Source organism: Prunus mume, linkage group LG4 (genome assembly GCF_029339155.1).
Source record: "Prunus mume cultivar Tortuosa linkage group LG4, ASM2933915v1, whole genome shotgun sequence".
Classification (NCBI taxonomy): domain Eukaryota; kingdom Viridiplantae; phylum Streptophyta; class Magnoliopsida; order Rosales; family Rosaceae; genus Prunus; species Prunus mume.
In genome coordinates, this window is record NC_142701.1 from 2051253 (window position 1) to 2072064 (window position 20812).

Genomic DNA, 20812 nt, shown 5'->3' on the forward strand with positions numbered 1-20812 from the left:
TTTGTGTTGTTTGACAGGTGGAAAATTTGGAACATGTTTGTTTTATAGTGTAGACGCCTAATTTTCAGTAGAGAATGTTATTTAGTAAGTGGGCCCGACATGTCACATCCCAAGATCGACTCATGAAGACGATATTGTTCACTTTGGGCCCCTCTCTGCCCTCACGGTTTTGTTTCGAGCTCACGAGCAATTTCCAAAGTGGGTCACCCATCCGGGATTGCTCTAGCCCCACTTAACGAGTTCATGACTCGGCCGTGAGCTCCCAAAAAACCTCGTGCTAGATGGAGGCGGGCATATGTACATATAAGGCACATCACCCCCTCTCCGTTGGTCGATGTGGGATGTTACACGACATCGGTTAGATGTCGGATGAGAACAGAGTTCGTCACAGATTCCAAGAGGAATTCGGGGCAGATCCTGTCAAACCACACGTCAGCTTAACCTCTCTCTTTACAATTAGCCAAACACTAGAATTACTAATATATACTTCGCATCAGTTATGCATCTTGCAAAGCCATGAAGAATTTCATATATCTTCTATCAGTTATCGATAGTTTGAGCACTTCTCTTCAAACAATTTTCACCAAGCTTTATATATGTATATGTATATGTATATATATATATATGTATATATGTGTGTATATATATATATATATATATATATATATCTATGGAGTTTCAATTAAGGGATTCCTCAAATATACTTATTTGAGGGACACATTTGTAGGGCCCATTCCGTATTGTATTTCACTAATCCAAATAATCTATTTTATAGATACTCATTCAAAGATCATCTCTACAAAAAAAAAAAAAAATCACTTGAATCCGATATGATTTGACCACTAAATTAAATTATTGAAATTTTAGTACTTTCTTGAATACTGTGTTCATTGATTTTGTAGGATACAATTGGATATTGAAATGGTTTCCGATTTGTATAATTTTTTGCAATAATGATATATGAATGTAGACTTAAAAAATAGATGGTTTGGATCGTTTAAAAAAAATATTTGTAAGAGACCCTAATTTATATATACAGTCCTCTTCTATTGAAGAATTTCTCAAATAATTTTATTTGAGGGACGCCCTTTAGAGTATCCTACAATTTTTTTTTCCCATGATCCAAACCATCTATTTTTTAGGTCTTCATTCATAGATCATCCTTACAAAAAATTAGACAAATTGGAAACCGTTTCGACATCCAATTGTGTCCTACAAAATCAATGAACACGGTGTTTCAAGAAAGTACTAAAATTTCAATAACTCAATTAAATGGTCAAATGATATCGGATTCAAGTGATTTTTTGTAGAGATGATCTTTGAATGTGTATCTAACAAATAGACGGTTTGGATTAGTGAAATACAATCCGAAGTGGGCCCTACAAGAGGTGTCCCTCAAATAAGCTTATTTAAGGGATCTCTCAATAGAAGCTATATATATGTGTGTGTGTGTGTGTGTGTGTGTGTGTGTGTGTGTGGAGGAAATAAAAATAGATTTCAGAATAATAAACAAACTGATCATTCTGAGTCACTCTTGACAAATTCTAACAGAAACAAATTAAGGCAAACACAGCTCACTAGCCAAACACAACCTGCTGGTTCTCGTTAAACACATTCACCATCGGCAAATAGATGGTTTACTGTAGCAATCCGGTGTAGTTCCTCCAACACGCAAGTAAACAACAGGCGTATATTCTCCTCAGAATTTGTTGGCACGGTGACGTGCTCTCGAACTATCCACCAAACTATCAACCACTTTCCTGAGGCTTTTTGGGAACTTATGCTTGAACCTGCCCCACAATTTCCTTGACAACCAAATGATAAGGCGAATGGTGTGGATTGAAGCGATGGTTAGAAGCAACGCAATACAAACCAACACAGCGGATTTACGGGATCTAACTCCTTCTGAAACGAGAATGCCAGTATTTGGAACCACCAACAGGGAAGCCAGTAAAAAGGTGGACGCCATAGAAGTGAGAGTGAGACACATGGCCATTGATAAAAGCCACATAATTAAGCGATTTCGGAGGGGAAATCCGCCAACAAGCAAAAGGTTGACACTGAGAGAAGCAAGAAACGAGATGGTATTGGATGTTTCGAACGTGAGGTAGACTTTTGGGAAGACGCTGCCTGCCACTGAAGTTCCAGCCAAGCATATGCTATTTTGGGTGCAATAAGTAGTGCCTCCAGCGCTACTATTTGTATGATTGTCTTGCCAAACACCACCGGGTGGGTTAACTGCAGCTTGGAAAGTTGTAGTTGATATCATGGTTGCCACAATCATCAGCATGCTACGTGTCTCTTCCAACCAAGTTTTTGGGTATTCCAAGCAATTTACCAGTCTATTTATCAGCCACCAAGCTGTTGCTATTGCTGTGTGCTGCTGAATCTGAACAGCAGCGGCAGTAGTTCTTTTTGTTTCTATACCTGGCTCAACCAAAATTTGATGAAGCTCAGGCAGGCTGCTCGAGTCTCTTGCATTTTTCTCTGAGGAATATAACTGGATCACGCCATTTGGTTCTTCTTTCACAGCAGGTATCACCTACGCAACTCGTACTATTATTATGTCGAAAACTTTGCTGCTTGAAACCCAACTCGTACTAAGAATCGTGCATGTAGGTGTAGCATAAAAAATTAATCCCAACTCAAAAAACAATAATACCGGTGAATAAAATTTAAATTGTAGTTGTCTCCAATTTAGAGTGTCAAATGTATTAATTCTAAGAAAAATTAGTGTATAGGGATAAAAAAAAACTTTAATAACTATTATATGATGGCCTATTTTTGTTTTGGGCTGGGTGAATTAGTTTAAAATTTTGTTTTGTTGAAGGTCAATGAGTAAGCCCATATGCTAATACCTATAGGCATGACTTACATTTACGTTTTTGTCCTTTTCCCCTTTATTTTTCGGCACCACTATAAACCCCTATTGCCACCTGCCACTAACCGCCACCTGCCAACACCCTCTTCCACCACCGTCATCAGTCACCGCTGCCATCCTCTGCTGCCACTCATTGACCACCATCTCCGGCCACTGCCCACAACAATTGTCATGTGACACCATTTTCATTTAATTTAATTTAAAATTATTTTTTTAAAAGAAGAAGATAAAAAATACGCACACTGCATTGCAGTTTTATTGTAAAAGCCTAAGTATACCAATAATAACATAAAAATACACATTGCATTGCCCTTTCTATTCTAAAAGCCTAAACAAAACCAATATAAAAGTGGCATAAAAATACACACTGCATTGCAATTTCTATTCTCTAAGTCTAAAATTATCAATATATAAGTAACATAAAATTATACACACTGCATTGCAGTTTCTATTTTATAAGTCTACATACCAATATAAGAATAACATAAAAATATATACATTGCAGAATTTATTGTATATACCTAAAAAATAACAATATAATATACATAAGGGTTTAAAACTTATAAATTTTGTAAGTTTAAATTGATCTATTTATATAACTCTAGAGTATGACAAATTGGTATTGATTAAATAATTTTTTTCTTCTAAAAAAACCTTTGTCTTTAATATAAATATTGTGTAACTGAACAAATATCACAAAAATAAAGTTGGTGAAGGGGTTTGTGATTGAGGCTTCCTCCTTTGAGGGAAGGTTTGAGTGCCTTAAAGTACACAAAATGTTCTATTTTTTAGAGTGAATAAGGGGCGCCAGAGTTGGTCTCCAGTTGGAGGAGGTGGTGGCAGAGGAGGCGGCTGAGAATGTAATTTTGAGGTTTTTTAATTACATTATTGTAAAATTAGATGCTATATTTTAGTCATTGACCTTATCTAGATTAGGTGAAATTGGGTTCGTATCTACCACAATAATAAAGTTCCTATTGAGTTCCCTTAATTCTATGTGTTAATTTACCAGATTTCACTATGTCAAAATTCACTTTAGGCATTAGTTGATAGGCATCGGTAAACTGGGAAACGATGTTGTTAGTCTCTAAGGCACCAGTTCCATAAGTAATAGGAGGACCATAGGTTTATAAAGACCTCGCTACTAATGCTTGGCAAGCCAATGAAGTAGCATCAGTCGATATTTAAACTGATGCCATATATATTTCAAGTTTTTTTAAGTAAAAGTTTTAAGGACCGATGTCTTTTACTCAGTTCAATTCATGCCAAAACCAATCTAAACCCACTCGCACTCTCTCGCGTAAGTATCAAAACTCATTCTTCGTCTCTTTGCTCTCGAAATCTTACTTTCCCTCAAGACTTTAACAATCGCAAGGGTTTGGGGAGAACAAGTTGGGATTGAATGCAAGGATTTGGCAAGCAGTTGTTGGTGGTGTTGATTAGGTGGGCGAATTCGGAGGCATAAAAGGAGAAAGCAAGATGGAAAGAAGGGATTTCAACGAGGATGGGCCAGTCAGATCATCATGGAGTTCAGATCCAACCCGATGCGGTTCCCATTGATATGAGATGGATGACTTGTTGAACAATAGGGCTGTCGTCGTCAAGGGAAGAGAGAGCTTGAACGAGAGGCAAGATAAGGAAATGTGGTCGAAAGGTGGGGATATAGCAGAGGAAATGGCATGACAGAGCTTAGGAGACGTGGAAGGTGGGAGATTGGGGTTTGAAATGAAGTTGTAGTTTGAACGCGACGTCCCTGAGGGTGTCGAATTCAACGGCGATGGAACCCAACCCTTGTTTCGAAGAGAGAGGGGAAAATAGAAAAAGGGAAGAGAGATAAAGAGGAGGGGGTGGACGGCAGCGCCAAGAGGGTGGAGTGGAGATGGGTGACGATCGGTAGGGGTGGTGGCTGTGAGGAGATGGTAGGGTCCTAGGGTTTGTTTCTCCTTTTAGTTCTTTTTTCAATTTCTAGACTACTAAATGCTCACTTGTACTTAACATACTAAATAAAACAAGGAAGTCCCTTGGTTATGATAGCCAAATTCATGGTCATAAATAATATGATAAAAGTAGATATAGCACAAACTTACCCCATGATATGATGCACTAGTTTCCAAAGTGCTTTCTGAAATGTCAAGAGATGTCATGCCCCTATCATTCATGACCTTTAAGTTGGTCCTTCTATCGAAAGTGAGAAGGTCCACAACCTTGGGATGATGGTACATCTTTGCCAAGTGCAAAGGAGTATTTCCTCTGTTGTCTTTTTGGTTTATCAACATTTGAAACTCAACCTTCTTGAGAAAATATTTGACAAGATTTTCCTCGCCACATCTTGCTGCAACATGGAGTATATTTTGGTCACTTGAGTTCCTCAATTCCATTGAATCGGGACAATGTCTAAGCAGCTCTTTAACAATGTCGACATGACCTTTGCTTGATGCACAATGGATCGGAAAGTTCCCACAATGATCCTTTCGATGAGAATCCTTGAGACGTTTGCCTAAGAAGCGAACCCCTTCTAGATAACCAGTTGATGCTGCACAATGCAGTGGAGTCCTCCCTTTCTCATCTTCTGAGTTCAAAATATTTGCTTCCATGTTTGATATTATCTTTAGGACTTCTGGCATCAATAAATGAATATTGTATAAATTAGAACAACATGATTATAATGAGAATGTTTTTCTGTGAAGAGGTTGTAACATCTATCAAAATCTATCACATTGGTCGCAGCGACAAAAAAATAGTCACATTAATATAGCCCCTTACAATTCAAAAATTCTAGACCATAACCCACTAATAATAAAACCTTTAAGTAAAGAATAATGCTACTCTTACCACATTTGTAAACCACATCCCCATACCATCTTATGTGGCAGTTAAGGTGGACAGCCACGTCAATTAAAATTATTTAATATTTTCTTTTCTTTTATGATTTATTCCAGTATTTGTTTTTCTAATTGTCTTAATTAAATACACTTCATTGATTTAATTGATGTGGCATATAATATGGACATGCCATATCATGTGGTATAGAAATATGGGATAAAAATGTGGTAAGTGTAACATTACCTTAAATAAAACCCAATTTTAAAATTAGATGCCAATAGGATGTGTTCATGTAATTTGATTTTATTTACCAATTATGCCATTAAATCACTCTTTAATTGCTGACAGTTTTTTAAGTCCCTAATTTTAAGAAATGAAATACTGAGCTACAATCAAAATTAGTTCAAAATTCCTCTAGCTTGTGTAACAAAATAAAATTTATGCAAAATTGAAACACCATTAATATGCATAATGGAAAACAGAAATTAGAGGTATTTTTGTAATCTGAAAAAGTACAATAAATCATATTTTAAGCTTAATTAGGCAGCTTGATGAGTTAGACTATAGTCATTGGATTTTCCTTATAATAGTTGGGTTTTATTTCTAGAAAAATAAAATGATGGGTTGTAAATAAGACAATAGTTTGAAGAGGAAAAGTCATATTAACTATTTAAAAAAACAGAATTATTATTTCAATGTACGAACCTTTTTTCTGGCGGCCTAGAATTGCAGCAAACAACGGGGACTTGCCTTGAATTTCTGTGTCCTTCTCAACTGCTTTTTCTTTTATTAGCTTCACTATCTCAACAAGCCCTTGTTCAGCGGCCAGATACAAAGGGGACTTTTGTTCCTTATTAGTGTAAAGTGAAACGGCAGGATCAGCCTCTATCAAACACTTGGCTACTAATTGGTGACCTTGAATCAGGGCTTCGTGCAGGGCAGTGTTTTCCTCATTATTTTTCATCCTCAGCAACGTCAATACATCAGCATTATTTTCAACGTTTGTTGTTCCTCGTGCTTCACAGAGAAGAGTGTTTGTTGTCGTATCTATATCTTCGGCTTTGGCCGCAATGTGGAGCGCGGTGTCACCTTCAAAGTTTTTCTCTAACAAAAGGGGCTTGTGTTCTTGCAAGATCTTGGCTGCTAGTTTGACATGGCCAGAGCTCACAGCTATGTGAACAAATGTGTTATTCTGGGGGCTTCGTCGAGACAGAAGCTGAACTCGAGCATTGGGATCATGAAGCTCATTTGCAATAGTGTCGTTAAATCTATTTGTGTTGCCTCGAGTAGCATAGCTGTACAGCTGCTGGTACAAGCGCAAGTTATCAGCATCACCATCGTTTTCTTCAAAGTCCTGTGTTCGATGATGCGCTTCCATTTCCTGTGATGGTAGTTCCGATACAGTCCGTACCTCCCTATTAGTTAACGGCCTCTTAATTATATCAACTTAACTATATATATGATTACAGATAATTAAGTAATTAGATACAATCAAGGTCTGAACGTACTTACCGAAAAATGAGTTAGGAGGAACCCGGGAGAGAGAGAGGGAGAAGAATAGCTCGCTTCACTTCAAATGAATACAGTACTAGTTCTACACAACAACTCAATATGTCGCTTGGGAAACCCTAAACTGCATTAGTTGTTAGAAAACTAGTAACTACTGGAGGAAGCCCACCAGGTCTAGCAAAACCAACTAGGTCCTCATGAAAGTGATGCTCAGCCGTTGGATCTCTAAAAAGATGGACGGTTGATGTTGGATTAGCAAAACCACCTAGTTAAAACTGATTACTAACATGAACGGCTAGCAACCAAAACAATGAGGAAATGAATCAATGACTACTGAATGGCCGGGAAAACTGATGTATAAAAGGGTGTCTGACAGTAGAGAAAACCAAAAGAGGTGGTCCCAATTTGTTGGTCAGATCAGAGAATGTTAAGGGACAATTTGTGCTTTGTAAAATGACTTCTAAGAACTTAGGGAAAAAACCTCAACTCACATAACCCTACACGGGATAATTAATTACTATGGGAATCAACAGACGTGGCTGAAAGCTATGGGTGGTGTTGGGCAAGCTCCACAAGTATTAATCACTGACCATGACAAATCTAAAAAATCAGTTATCTCAGAATGCTTATCATTGTTCTTGCTTGTGGCATATGTTGGGGAAGGTTTCTAAAAATCTTGGCCATGTAATTAAACGGCATGAAAATTTTGTGGCTGAATTTGCAGAGTTCATCCACAGGTCATAAACAAATGAAGAGTTTGAAAAAAGGTGGTGGAAAATTCTTGAATTTTTTTGTTTAGGGCAAAAACCTCAAGTCACATAACCCTACACGGGATAATTAATTACTATGGGAACTCAAAGATGATGAATGGTCTCAGTCATTGTATGAAGACCGAAAACAGTGTAAGCCAACATACATTTGAGAGATGTTTTTTTAGCTGGAATGTCTGCGGTTCAGCGATCTGAGAGTGTTAAGTCCTTTTGGAAATTGTCTGGTGTAAATAATTCTAGTAAGAGTCTGATAGAAGCTCGCATAGGTAGGGGTCCGCATGAGATTCTACACTTATTCTCCTCATTTTACATTTGAGTTTTCTTTTAATTATTATTGAAATTTCACATTGGAGTTGCAACATTAATCATATATATATATATATGATTACAGATAATTAAGTAATTAGATACAATCAAGGTCCGAATGTACTTACCGAAAGACGATGGAGGTGGAGGAGCCCCGGAGAGAGAGAGGGAGAAGAATAGCTTGCTTCACTTCAAATGAATACAGTACTAGTTCTACACTACAACTCAATATGTCGCTTGGAAAACCCTAAACTGCATTATTTGTTAGAAAACTAGTAACTCCTGCAGGAAGCCCACCAGGTCTAGTAAAACCAACTAGGTCCTCATGAAAGTGATGCTCAGCAGTTGGATCTCTAAAAAGAATGGACGGGTGATGTTGGATTAGCAAAACCACCTAGTTAAAATGATTACTAACATGAATCGCTGGCAACCAAAACAACGAGAAAATTAATCAATGACCCTAATTACCTGAAAGGACAAAAACTTGGAGAATTAATTGCCGACAAAACTGATATAAAAGGGTGTCTGACAAGTAGTGAACGCCAAAAGAGGTGGTCCCAATTTGTTGGTCAGATCGACAATGTAAAGGGATAATTTGTAATAAATGTTGTTATTTCCACCCAATATTCTATTTTCATATCCACCTTATTTGTAAAATTTTAAAGACAAATTTATGCCATAACCCTACACAGGATATGTACTATGGAAATCAACAGACGTGGCTGAAAGCTATGGGTGGTGGGCAAGCTCCAAAAGTAATAATCACTGACCATGACAAATCGAAAAAATCAGTTATCTTAGAGATGTTTCCAAATGCTCATCATTGTTTTTGTTTGTGGCATATGTTGGGGAAGATTTCTGAAAATCTTGGCCATGTAATTAAACAGCGTGAAAATTTTATGGCCCTAAACCCTATTGAAGACCATCGTCAAAATAGAAGTATGGGCAAGTAAAATAAAAAAAATATTCCAACCCTATGGAAAGAAAGGTTTGTTGTTGGTAGATTTAATTATGATATTCTCGTTATAATTAATAATTGGACTAACAATAAAAGACACCCTGCTGGTTTAGGGTGGTTCTCAATATGGACTCCAGGTATCAATTTTATCAATTTACATCCTTACGCTTGCAACATCGTCCAATTTCATCATACATTAAGTTGTCGACCGTGTAATCGTTAAATGCGACGTATCTACTATGGGACCCACCTATTAACAAAAAAATATTAAAAATAATAAAATAACATTCTAACCATTAAAAAAAAATTAATAAATTTTAAAAAGAATCAACTTAAAAAATCCCAGCCCCTCTTGATCCATATCGTCATCCACACCATCGCCTTCCTCTAATTCCAACAAAGACTACAAATCTGGAACATTTCCAGTCGCTGCCATTGTTAAGGTTTTTTTTTTTTTCAAAACCGAACCCAAGCAGCTCCGCCCTCATCATTCTTCTTCCATTCCCCACCTGCAGAACAAATCCGCCTGATGTCAAAGACCCAAAAATCCCAGAAATAATGGAAATGCTAGTGGCGAAGAGAGAATGATATGATTGTGTTTTTTCAAATTTATATGATGAGTGAGAAAATAAGATAAGTGGAAAAATAGGATATGTAAAGGTCTTTTATTGCTCAAAATTATTGTAGCAACATTGTGGTCTTTTATTGCGCAAACACATAGGGAATTAGGTTATTACTTGGGTCTGCATGAGATTTTACATTGGAGTTTTTATTATTATTGAACTTCCACGTTGGAGTTACAATATTAATTAGCTTATTACTTGGATTCGACGAGAAGAACCATCAACATCAAGACTGAATTACTGAATATAGACAACCTGGTACTGCCTTCCCGCTTTGCTGTCAACACTGCATGCATGGACCCAAACACTCTCTCTGTCTCTCTCCATAGGACATCGCTTGAAAATTGGGTTTTTGTTTTTGGCTATCTTTCGAACGTAAGTTTGAAAATTGTATTGTGCAAGTTTAATTGGGCATCGCTTTCTTTCTCTTACTTCCTTTACTTGGTTTGATTTCTGGCCTTTGTTTTCTTTGTGGCTGGATGTGCATCTTTTCATTTCCTTGTGTGGTTTGGGGTCTTTGTTATGTATTATCTCTTATCTGTCTGTGATGTAAGGTCATTTTCAAGTGGGGAGGGCTGTATTTAGCCCCCTAATAAATAATTTTATAAGGAGTAGTGTGAGGTTACATTTTAGGGGGTTTCACTAAAACACCCAAAATTAAAATTATAAAAAACCCAACACCCAAAACACTTTATAAACACACCCAAAACCCATCATTACACACACTCAAAACCCATTTATAAACACACCCAAAAAATATACAATTGTTGATTTTGGGGTTGAGTTTGGGTGTGTTTCTATGTTTAAATAGTGTTAGGGTTTTTTTATAAATACATGTCTAGGATTGGGTTTATTTATAAATTTGTATACATTTTAACCGTCTCCAGTAACAAATGGCTAAATTTAATATTTTAATAGTTTTAGTATATTATGTAAATTTATTAGTTAATTTAATTAAACTACTATTTATATCATATTTAAAATACATTTTAGAAGAGAAAAATATTTTGGGATAGAAGTTTTGGAATTCACGTGTCGGCATGTGATTAGCCCTATAGATTTCTGATTATATTCTTTTCTTGTTTTAGTACGTCTTTGTCTTGTTTTAAAAACAACTTAAAAATTAATTTAAATGGAAAAAGATGAAGGATAGTTTGTAAAAAAATAAAGAGAATGTGAGAAATTATGTAAAAACATGAAATTGATGAAGGATTATATGTAAAATGATGAAGATGTTGTGAGAAATTATGTAAGAATGAGGTAGGAATTTTGTGTAAAAATAAAGAGAATGTGAGAAATTATGTAAAAAAATTTACGAATTCTTTAGAATTTCTTTTCTAAAAATCTTGGCATGACCTTTGCTTGATAATATATGGATTGGAAAGATGCCACGATGATCCACTTGATGAGAATCGGATCGGTGTCTTTCTACTAAGAAACGAACCCCTTCCAGATTACCAATTGATGCTGCACAATGTATGGTTCTCGCGGTCTAGAATTGCACCATGCAATGAGGACTTGCCACTGACAGGAATTTTTCCTCACTTGTTTTTTCTTGTATTAGCTTCACAATCTCAGCAAACCTTTCCTCAGGGGCCAGATACAAAGAGGACTTTCCTTCCGTATTACAATCAAAATGAATGAAACGATGGGCCTCTATAAAACACTTTGCTAAAGAGGTCTGGTAAGATCTGAATTTTTTGTTGCTTCTTGCCATAAACTGTTGCAGATACAGGGCTTTTTATAACAGAACAAGAACATCATAGAATATGGGAGTAAATGCTAACCACCAACCAACTACTATCTAACATAGAAACTTAATTACCAGCTACTATCTAACACTATTATTCATAAAATTATAATAAAAAAGAATACTGGTCGTATAATTTATAAAAAGAAAACAACATTAATTCCTAAATTTAATATTGAATTTAAATTATTAATACTTTAAATAGATTAATAGTCGTAATTCATAGAAGGAAAACACCGTTAATTCAAAAATAGATTACTAATACTTTAATGTGGAATTTAATATTTAATTTCAAATAAGTTTCTAAATTAGTTCATACATCCATTACAACTATTTGGAGATATTTCCAAATTCAACAGGTGTCATTAGTTACACCCCCCATAACACATTAACTTATAAATAAATGTAGTTTTGGAATCTGAAAAATATAATAAATCAGATTTTAAGTCATATTAGGTAACTTGCTTAGTTAGATCCTAGTCATCGGGTATTATTTGAAAAAATTGAGTATTTTAAATAGAAAACTAAAGGAAAGGGTTGTAGGTGATTTTAAATGAATTTTATGGGTCTAAGTTCAATTTACTAATATATATATATACAGTCTCCTTCTATTGAGGGATCCCTCAAATAATTTTATTTGAGGGCGCTTTAAGTACCTACAATTTTTTCTCAATGATCCAAACCATCTATTTTTTAGGTCTTCATTCTAGATGATCCTTACAAAAAATTAGACAAATCTGAAACCATCCAATTGTGTCTTACAAAATCAATGAACACGGTGCTTCAAGAAAGTACTAAAATTTCAATAACTCAATTTAGTGGTCAAATGATATCGGATTCAAGTGATTTTTGTAGAGATGATCTTTGAATGAGTATCTACAAAATAGCGGTTTAGATTAGTGAAATACAATCCGAGTGGGGCTCAGGGTGTCCTCAAATAAAACTTATTGAGGATCCTCAATAAAACTCCTATATATATATATATATATATATATATATATATATATATGATTACAGATAATTAAGCAATTAGATACAATCAAGGTCTGAACGTACTTACCGAAAGATGATGGAGGTGGAGGAGCCCGGGAGAGAGAGGGAGAAGAATAGCTTGCTTCACTTCAAATTAATGAATACAGTACTAGTTCTACACTACAGCTCAATATGTCGCTTGGGAAACCCTAAACTGCATTATTTGTTAGAAAACTAGTAACTACTGCAGGAAGCCCACCAGGTCTAGCAAAACCAACTAGGTCCTTGTGAAAGTGATGCTCAGCCGTTGCATCTCTAAAAAGAATGGACGGGTGATGTTGGATTAGCAAAACCACCTAGTTAAAATGATTACTAACATGAATCGCTGGCAACCAAAACAACGAGAAAATTAATCAATGACCCTAATTACCTGAAAGGATAAAAACTTGGAGAATTAATTGCCGACAAAACTGATATAAAAGGGTGTCTGACAAGTAGTGAACGCCAAAAGAGGTGGTCCCAATTTGTTGGTCAGGTCGACAATGTAAACGGATAATTTGTAATGAATGTTGTTATTTCCACCCAATATTCTATTTCCATATCCACCTTATTTGTAAAATTTTAAAGACAAATTTATACCATAACCCTACACGGGATATGTATTATGGAAATCAACAGACATGGCTGAAAGGTATGGGTGGTCGGCAAGCTCCAAAAGTAATAATCACTGATGACCATGACAAATCGAAAAAATCAGTTGTCATAGAGATGTTTCCAAATGCTTATCATTGTTTTTGTTTGTGGCGTATGTTGGGTGGTGGGCAAGTTCCAAAAGTAATAATCACTGACCTTGACAAATCGAAAAAATCAGTTATCTTAGAGATGTTTCCAAATGCTCATCATTGTTTTTGTTTGTGGCATATGTTGGGGAAGATTTCTGAAAATCTTGGCCATGTAATTAAACGGCGTGAAAATTTTATGGCCCTAAACCCTATTGAAGACCATCGTCAAAATAGAAGTATGGGCAAGTAAAATAAAAAAAATATTCCAACCCTATGGAAAGAAAGGTTTGTTGTTGGTAGATTTAATTATGATATTCTCGTTATAATTAATAATTGGACTAACAATAAAAGACACCCTGCTGGTTTAGGGTGGTTCTCAATATGGACTCAGGTATCAATTTTATCAATTTACATCCTTACGTTTGCAACATCGTCCAATTTCATCCTTACATTAAGTTGTAGTGTAGTCGATCGTTAAATCTTGGCGATGTCTACTATGGGACCCACCTATTAACAAAAAAATATTAAAAATAATAAAATAACATTCTAACCATTAAAAAAAAATTAATAAATTTTAAAAAGAATCAACTTAAAAAATCCCAGCCCCTCTTGATCCATATCGTCATCCACACCATCGCCTTCCTCTAATTCCAACAAAGACTACAAATCTGGAACATTTCCAGTCGCTGCCATTGTTAAGGTTTTTTTTTTTTTCAAAACCGAACCCAGCAGCTCCGCCCTCATCATTCTTCTTCCATTCCCCCACCTGCAGAACAAATCCGCCTGATGTCAAAGACCCAAAAATCCCAGAAATAATGGAAATGCTAGTGGCGAAGAGAGAATGATATGATTGTGTTTTTTCAAATTTATATGATGAGTGAGAAAATAAGATAAGTGGAAAAATAGGATATGTAAAGGTCTTTTATTGCTCAAAATTATTGTAGCAACATTGTGGTCTTTTATTGCACAAACACATAGGGAATTAGGTTATTACTTGGGTCCGCATGAGATTTTACATTGGAGTTTTTATTATTATTGAACTTCCACGTTGGAGTTACAATATTAATTAGCTTATTACTTGGATTCGACGAGAAGAACCATCAACATCAAGACTGAATTACTGAATATAGACAACCTGGTACTGCCTTCCCGCTTTGCTGTCAACACTGCATGCATGGACCCAAACACTCTCTCTGTCTCTCTCCATAGGACATCGCTTGAAAATTGGGTTTTTGTTTTTGGCTATCTTTCGAGCGTAAGTTTGAAAATTGTATTGTGCAAGTTTAATTGGGCATCGCTTTCTTTCTCTTACTTCCTTTACTTGGTTTGATTTCTGGCCTTTGTTTTCTTTGTGGCTGGATGTGCATCTTTTCATTTCCTTGTGTGGTTTGGGGTCTTTGTTATGTATTATCTCTTATCTTTCTGTGATGTAAGGTCATTTTCAAGTGGGGAGGGCTGTATTTAGCCCCCTAATAAATAATTTTATAAGGAGTAGTGTGAGGTTACATTTTAACCGTCTCCAGTAACAAATGGCTAAATTTAATATTTTAATAGTTTTAGTATATTATGTAAATTTATTAGTTAATTTAATTAAACTACTATTTATATCATATTTAAAATACATTTTAGAAGAGAAAAATATTTTGGGATAGAAGTTTTGGAATTCACGTGTCGGCATGTGATTAGCCCTATAGATTTCTGATTATATTCTTTTCTTGTTTTAGTACGTCTTTGTCTTGTTTTAAAAACAACTTAAAAATTAATTTAAATGGAAAAAGATGAAGGATAGTTTGTAAAAAAATAAAGAGAATGTGAGAAATTATGTAAAAACATGAAATTGATGAAGGATTATATGTAAAATGATGAAGATGTTGTGATAAATTATGTAAGAATGAGGTAGGAATTTTGTGTAAAAAAAAGAGAATTTTGTGTAAAAATAAAGAGAATGTGAGAAATTATGTAAAAAAATTTAGGAATTCTTTAGAATTTCTTTTCTAAAAATCTTGACATGACCTTTGCTTGATAATATATGGATTGGAAAGATGCCACGATGATCCACTTGATGAGAATCGGATCGGTGTCTTTCTACTAAGAAACGAACCCCTTCCAGATTACCAATTGATGCTGCACAATGTATGGTTCCCGCGGCCTAGAATTGCACCATGCAATGAGGACTTGCCACTGACAGGAATTTTTTCCTCACTTGTTTTTTCTTGCATTAGCTTCACAATCTCAGCAAACCTTTCCTCAGGGGCCAGATACAAAGAGGACTTTCCTTCCGTATTACAATCAAAATGAATGAAACGATGGGCCTCTATAAAACACTTTGCTAAAGAGGTCTGGTAAGATCTGAATTTTTTGTTGCTTCTTGCCATAAACTGTTGCAGATACAGGGCTTTTTATAACAGAACAAGAACATCCTAGAATATGGGAGTAAATGCTAACCACCAACCAACTACTATCTAACATAGAAACTTAATTACCAGCTGCTATCTTAAACACGACACGAGGAATGATAATCAAAGTAGCTCAAAAGCGACTGTTATCATAATCCCCGGCATTGTCCACTCTAAGCATTACACGTATTTGACAAAATCAAGAAAATTCAAACCAAGTGAATTTTCTTACTTTTCCAATTTCAACCCTTTGAGCCCGCTTATTGAATGCCCACATTCTCTCACTACGGAATTTTTCTCTCTCCAAACCTGAACCAGACCCAAAGCAAAAGCAATATCAGAGAAAAAAATTCTAACATGCGTCTCATTTTTTCATCTTATATTTCCTCTACCTAAAAAATCCCAACATGCATTTCATATCTCATTTCTTCTTTCTCTTTGCTCTTATTGATAACTCTACTATGTTAAAATTTCAAATGGACGGACCTTTGGCCCATTACTAGTAACACTGATATTATTCCAAATTTAACCACATGTTTAGCAGATGTAGGGTTTTATACAAAGAGCCTCGATGTTATTAGGAGTGAAACCATTTATTATATGTGACTTTCTATTTTCCTAAGTTTTGATGTGGGACTCTATGTATTCTTCAACACTCCTTCTCACGTGGGACCACTTTTTTAGTGGGCTACTTGTGCAACCAATTCCACATCGGTCACCTATTTTTTATTTATTTATACAATTTTAAATTTGGAGTTTGTTTGATTTTTGGTTCAATTTTCACTACTACAGAAATTGAAATAGACGACGGGAATTCACCGTCATCTAGAAGATTTTCAAACCGTCGTAAAATCGACCGCCATCTTTTGATTCATAAAACAAAGACGGCAAATAACCAACGTCGTTAAGACATTCAACGTCATACCAAAATAATAACTGACGTCTAATTAATATATAAATAGCATAAAAGGAAAACTTCGACAACATTAGATGGCGGTTTTTAAAAAATAGAGACTAAAGAATGTTACATGTCAAGAACTACATAAACGCGATGTAAAAAAAGTTATCCATGTCTATATTTGAAGGAATACCGTCGTGTATAACGTCGAAACCGTCATGGTTAACATATACTACGTTCACTAAATAAAAAAACTAACATCTAAAATATATAAAAACACAAAAACAAGGACAATAACACAGGACCACACATATAGCCAAAACAACAAAGGACCACATGTATAGCCAAAAGTAGGACAATAACACAAGACCACACATATTGTAACACTCCGACTCCAAATTTATTGCCTATTTTAATTTATTTAAGTGGAATTACGAATTTACCATGGGGATAGGGGTAATTTGGTCATTTTTATCCGAAATGAATTTGGGAATTTCGGTTGTACCATTGCGTAGAGCACGACAAGATGAGTCTGTAGACACGTAGTGGGCTCGAATCGGAGTTGTCGAGAGAATTACGATCGAATGAAACTCAGTGACACGATCGTAATTATTTGAAAAAAGGATTTTGATTTTAAAAAAGTTAGATTTTCCTCAAAGCCAACAAAGACGAAGGTCTTGTCGAGATTCGCGAAAATCTTAGATTGATTCTAGCAGGACTGCCCACAATGTTTTTAAAATAACTTCATGCATCAAACATGCATATAACAAATTCAAAATCTATTTATGCACACCTTCACTCACTTAGTCCCCAGGACAAGCCTCAATTCAACCAAGTTTTGGGACCAACAACGAGGTCCAAACCAATTACCTAAAAGAGTATCTAGTCCTAATATCAAATAAACCATTCCTCTAGGCTCTCGGCTCGTCGGTCTAATCGTCTCTCTCACCCGGCTAATTTTGCTACATTCTCACTAGCCATCACACAATCACATCTCCTTAACGTGAGTCAACTCTGTGGCTAATCCAAAGGCGCGTGCGACCTCTGCTGGCTACATTCTCACGACCCTCACACAATCACATTATTGGGGTGGGGTAGTAGTATACGTAAGCTAACATTTGATCGCTTTAATACCTTCGTATACATACATCCACACAATTAAATATATAAAATATAATTTCTACTTCTATACAAGCCTCAACCCTGGCAAAGCATCCATTATAATTTAAATTATATAATAATATCCTAAATTCACGCATAAACCATTTAACTCAACAACGCTCAAGATCATTCTAACCTCTGGGATGATAGGAAAGTCTAACCCGGGGTCAAACTACCCAACTCAAACAGGCCCGCGGGGCCCACGACCTCCAAATCATGATGATCCGAGCGGTTCCTATAGGTTCTACAAGGTCTAGGACACCGCGTCGCAAGTTTGGTCCAAGTTTAGTCGGATGCGGTCGGATCGCTCACGATCGCACGATCGGACGGTCACTAAAACCCTAAAGGGTTGGCATTTTGTATCGACTCCATTTATGATCAAGGAATCTACCACGATCTGGTAATACCTAGATCAACATATTATAATTTTAGGACCATCCAACGGCGTGATACCTAACGGTATCCAAAATGATATCCGAGCACACCTACTCGCTTGTGACATCGAGAGGATCACAATGGGACAGATATCGCATCGCGGAAAACTTCCAAATCGTGAGTCAAGACTCCTACCGTAATACACCTAATTTGGAGTCATTTTTGTTCTTGGACATACCCAAAAACTGAAGTGGCCGGAATCGCGTAGAAACCTAAATCGAAATCGGATGATCTACACTCAAAATTGATGCAATCCTACCCAACCATCAGCTAGATCATGAAAAATAAGTAGAATCCATACCGGCCAAAAACCTGCATTGGGCTCGGTTTGCGAGGGCAATTCCGTCTTTTTAACCAAAAATCCATCTTCCAAATATTTACGATTATGAGCTTCTTTTGACCATATCTCTCTCGTTACAAATCCCAAATTCCGGGTAAGAAAGTGACTAAAATACCCCTATTCCACGGGTAATTTCACAATTCCACTTAAATTAATTAAATATGGGATAAATTTGGGGTCGGGGTGTTACAAGAAAAGCTCTGTGCGACCGTTCTCCGTCGCCGCCATTTTTGGCGATCAAGGTATGGAAATTCATCCCTTTTGCATGATCTAGCTGATGGTTGGGTAGGATTTCATAAATTTTGAGGCTAAGTATTTCGATCTGAATTGAAATTTGGCCGATTTTAGGATCGCGATTCCGGCCACTTCGGTCAGTTTTGGGGTATGCTCAAGAACAAAAGTGACTCCAAATATAGTGATTCACCTAGGGTAGGAGTCTTGAGGCAACCTTTGTGGAGATTTTCCGTCGCGGAATTTACTCTACACTGCGCGCAGCGCGTGTGGTGGCGCGTGGGCAAGAGTGGTGGAGCTGCAAAGCCTTCGATGAGATTCTCAGGTTGTCACGAGTGTGTAGGAATTTGCGGATCTCGATTCGGATGTCGTTTGAGTCTCAAACGGATATCACCTATTATGCGTTATCCGGGTTCGATAGGTTCGGTTCGTTGGATTGACTCCAAGTTACAATATGTTAATCTAGACATCCTTAGGATCGTGTAGGATTTGATGGATCGTAAAATGGATTCCCGAATACTCCGAAAATGCAAACCATAGGGTTAGGGTTTTAGTAACCGTCCGATCGTGCGATCGTGAGCGATCGACCTTCCGATTTGGACCAAACTTGCAGGACGTGTGTCCTAAACCATGTAGCACTCATAGAAATTGTCAGTTGGAATTTGGGTTCGTGGGCCCTTGAGCCCGTTTGACAAAGGTTGGGTAGTTTGACCCTGGTTTGTCCAGTGACTTTCTAGGTAGTATTACCTTCCTAGGAAGATTGAAATGACCGTAGAGACAAGTCTTGACTGTTAGTCGAGTTATGTGGATATTGTGAGTTTAGGATATTAATTGATGAATTTAAATGGGGGAGTTTATGGGATGCTATATTGGTTGAGGTTTATATAAGATTAGAAATTAGACATATATTTAATTGTATGGATGTATAAAGGTATAAAAAGGGATTGAGTGTCAGTTTGCGGTGCTATATGCACTATCCTGTGCACCCGGGATATTGATGATACTGTAAGTACCACCCTATGCTTGTGAGGTCACATGTGTCGTAGGAGTAGCCGGCGTGTTGACAGACCCTATATGTGCCGGGTGCGTCCCGGCGTATGAGGGAATTATGTCATATGCTTGTGAGGTCACACGTGCCGTAGGAGTAGCCGGCGTGTTAGCCGGACCCCATACGTGGCGGGTGCGTCGGCGTATGAGGGTGATATGTGATATTGTGTGAGGTCACACATGTCGTAGAGTAGCCGGCGAGTTGTTGACCAGACCCTATCGTGGCTGGGTGAGTCCGATGTATGAGGATTATGTGATATGCTTGTGAGGTAACACGTGTCGTAGGAGTAGCGCGTGTTAGCCATTCGTGGCAGGTGATTCCCGGCGTATAAGGGTGATATGTGATATTGTGTTGAGTCACTGCGTGTCGGATAGCCGGCGTGTTGAGACCCCATATATGGCGGGTCGTCCGAAGTATGAGGGGTGATATGTGATATTGTGTGAGGTCGCGCGTGTCGTTGGAGTAGCGGCGTGTTGTGAGACCTCATCGTGGCGAATGCGTCTCGTCGTATGAGGGAGATATTGTGATATTGTGATGAGGTGCGTGTATACGTAGGAGTAGCGGCGTGTTGGCGGACCCCATCGTGGCGCCAGGTGCGTTCCAGCGTATGAGGTGATATGTGATATTGTGTTGAGCTCGCACGTGTCGTAGGAGTAGCGGCGTGTTGACATACCCCATACGTGGCGGGTCGTCCGCATATGAGGTGATATGTGATATTGTGTTGAGGTCGCGCGTGTCGTAGGAGTAGCGGCGTGTTGACAGACCCCATCGTGGCGGGTGCGTCCCCACGTATAAGGGATATATGTGATATTGTGTTGTGATGATGAGGTCCCACGCGTCGCAGGTTTATCCGGCGTGCGGACAGGCCCATCGTGACTTTGGATGTTTGGCGTGTATGGGAATTTTTTGGTGAGTTGTGTTTTAGGAAA

General features: G+C 37.1%; 1 protein-coding gene and 1 long non-coding RNA gene across 3 annotated transcripts; both read right to left on the minus strand.

Moving 5' to 3' along the window:
• Positions 1 to 1476: 1476 nt before the first annotated feature.
• Positions 1477 to 7896, minus strand: LOC103328560 (uncharacterized). Of its 2 annotated transcripts, none has more exons than XM_089049507.1 (4): positions 7217 to 7896; positions 6410 to 7119; positions 4969 to 5498; positions 1477 to 2542 (listed from the first exon to the last, which is right to left on the minus strand). In XM_089049507.1, the coding sequence occupies exons 2-4, from the start codon at positions 7080 to 7082 to the stop codon at positions 1700 to 1702; spliced, it is 2046 nt and encodes a 681-aa protein (XP_088905633.1). In that variant the 5' UTR covers positions 7083 to 7119; positions 7217 to 7896; the 3' UTR covers positions 1477 to 1699. The 2 variants fall into 2 exon arrangements, with proteins under 2 accessions (XP_088905633.1, XP_016648943.2); XM_016793457.2 differs by having other exon boundaries at positions 6410 to 7085; positions 7217 to 7895.
• A 6002-nt stretch (positions 7897 to 13898) lies between these two features.
• LOC148917629 (uncharacterized) lies at positions 13899 to 15752 on the minus strand. The gene is made up of 2 exons (XR_016125804.1): positions 15388 to 15752; positions 13899 to 14140 (listed from the first exon to the last, which is right to left on the minus strand). It is a non-coding gene; the product is annotated as an uncharacterized LOC148917629 (long non-coding RNA).
• Positions 15753 to 20812: the final 5060 nt, after the last annotated feature.

Coding starts and splice junctions, on each gene's coding strand:
- LOC103328560 (XM_089049507.1), bottom strand. CDS start 7,082: ATGGAAGCGCATCATCGAACACAGGACTTTGAAGAAAACGATGGTGAT. Junction 5,499..6,409: donor TCTAGGCCGCCAGAAAAAAG/GTTCGTACATTG, acceptor TATTGATGCCAG/AAGTCCTAAAGATAATATCA. Junction 2,543..4,968: donor CTAGTGCATCATATCATGGG/GTAAGTTTGTGC, acceptor CGAGTTGCGTAG/GTGATACCTGCTGTGAAAGA.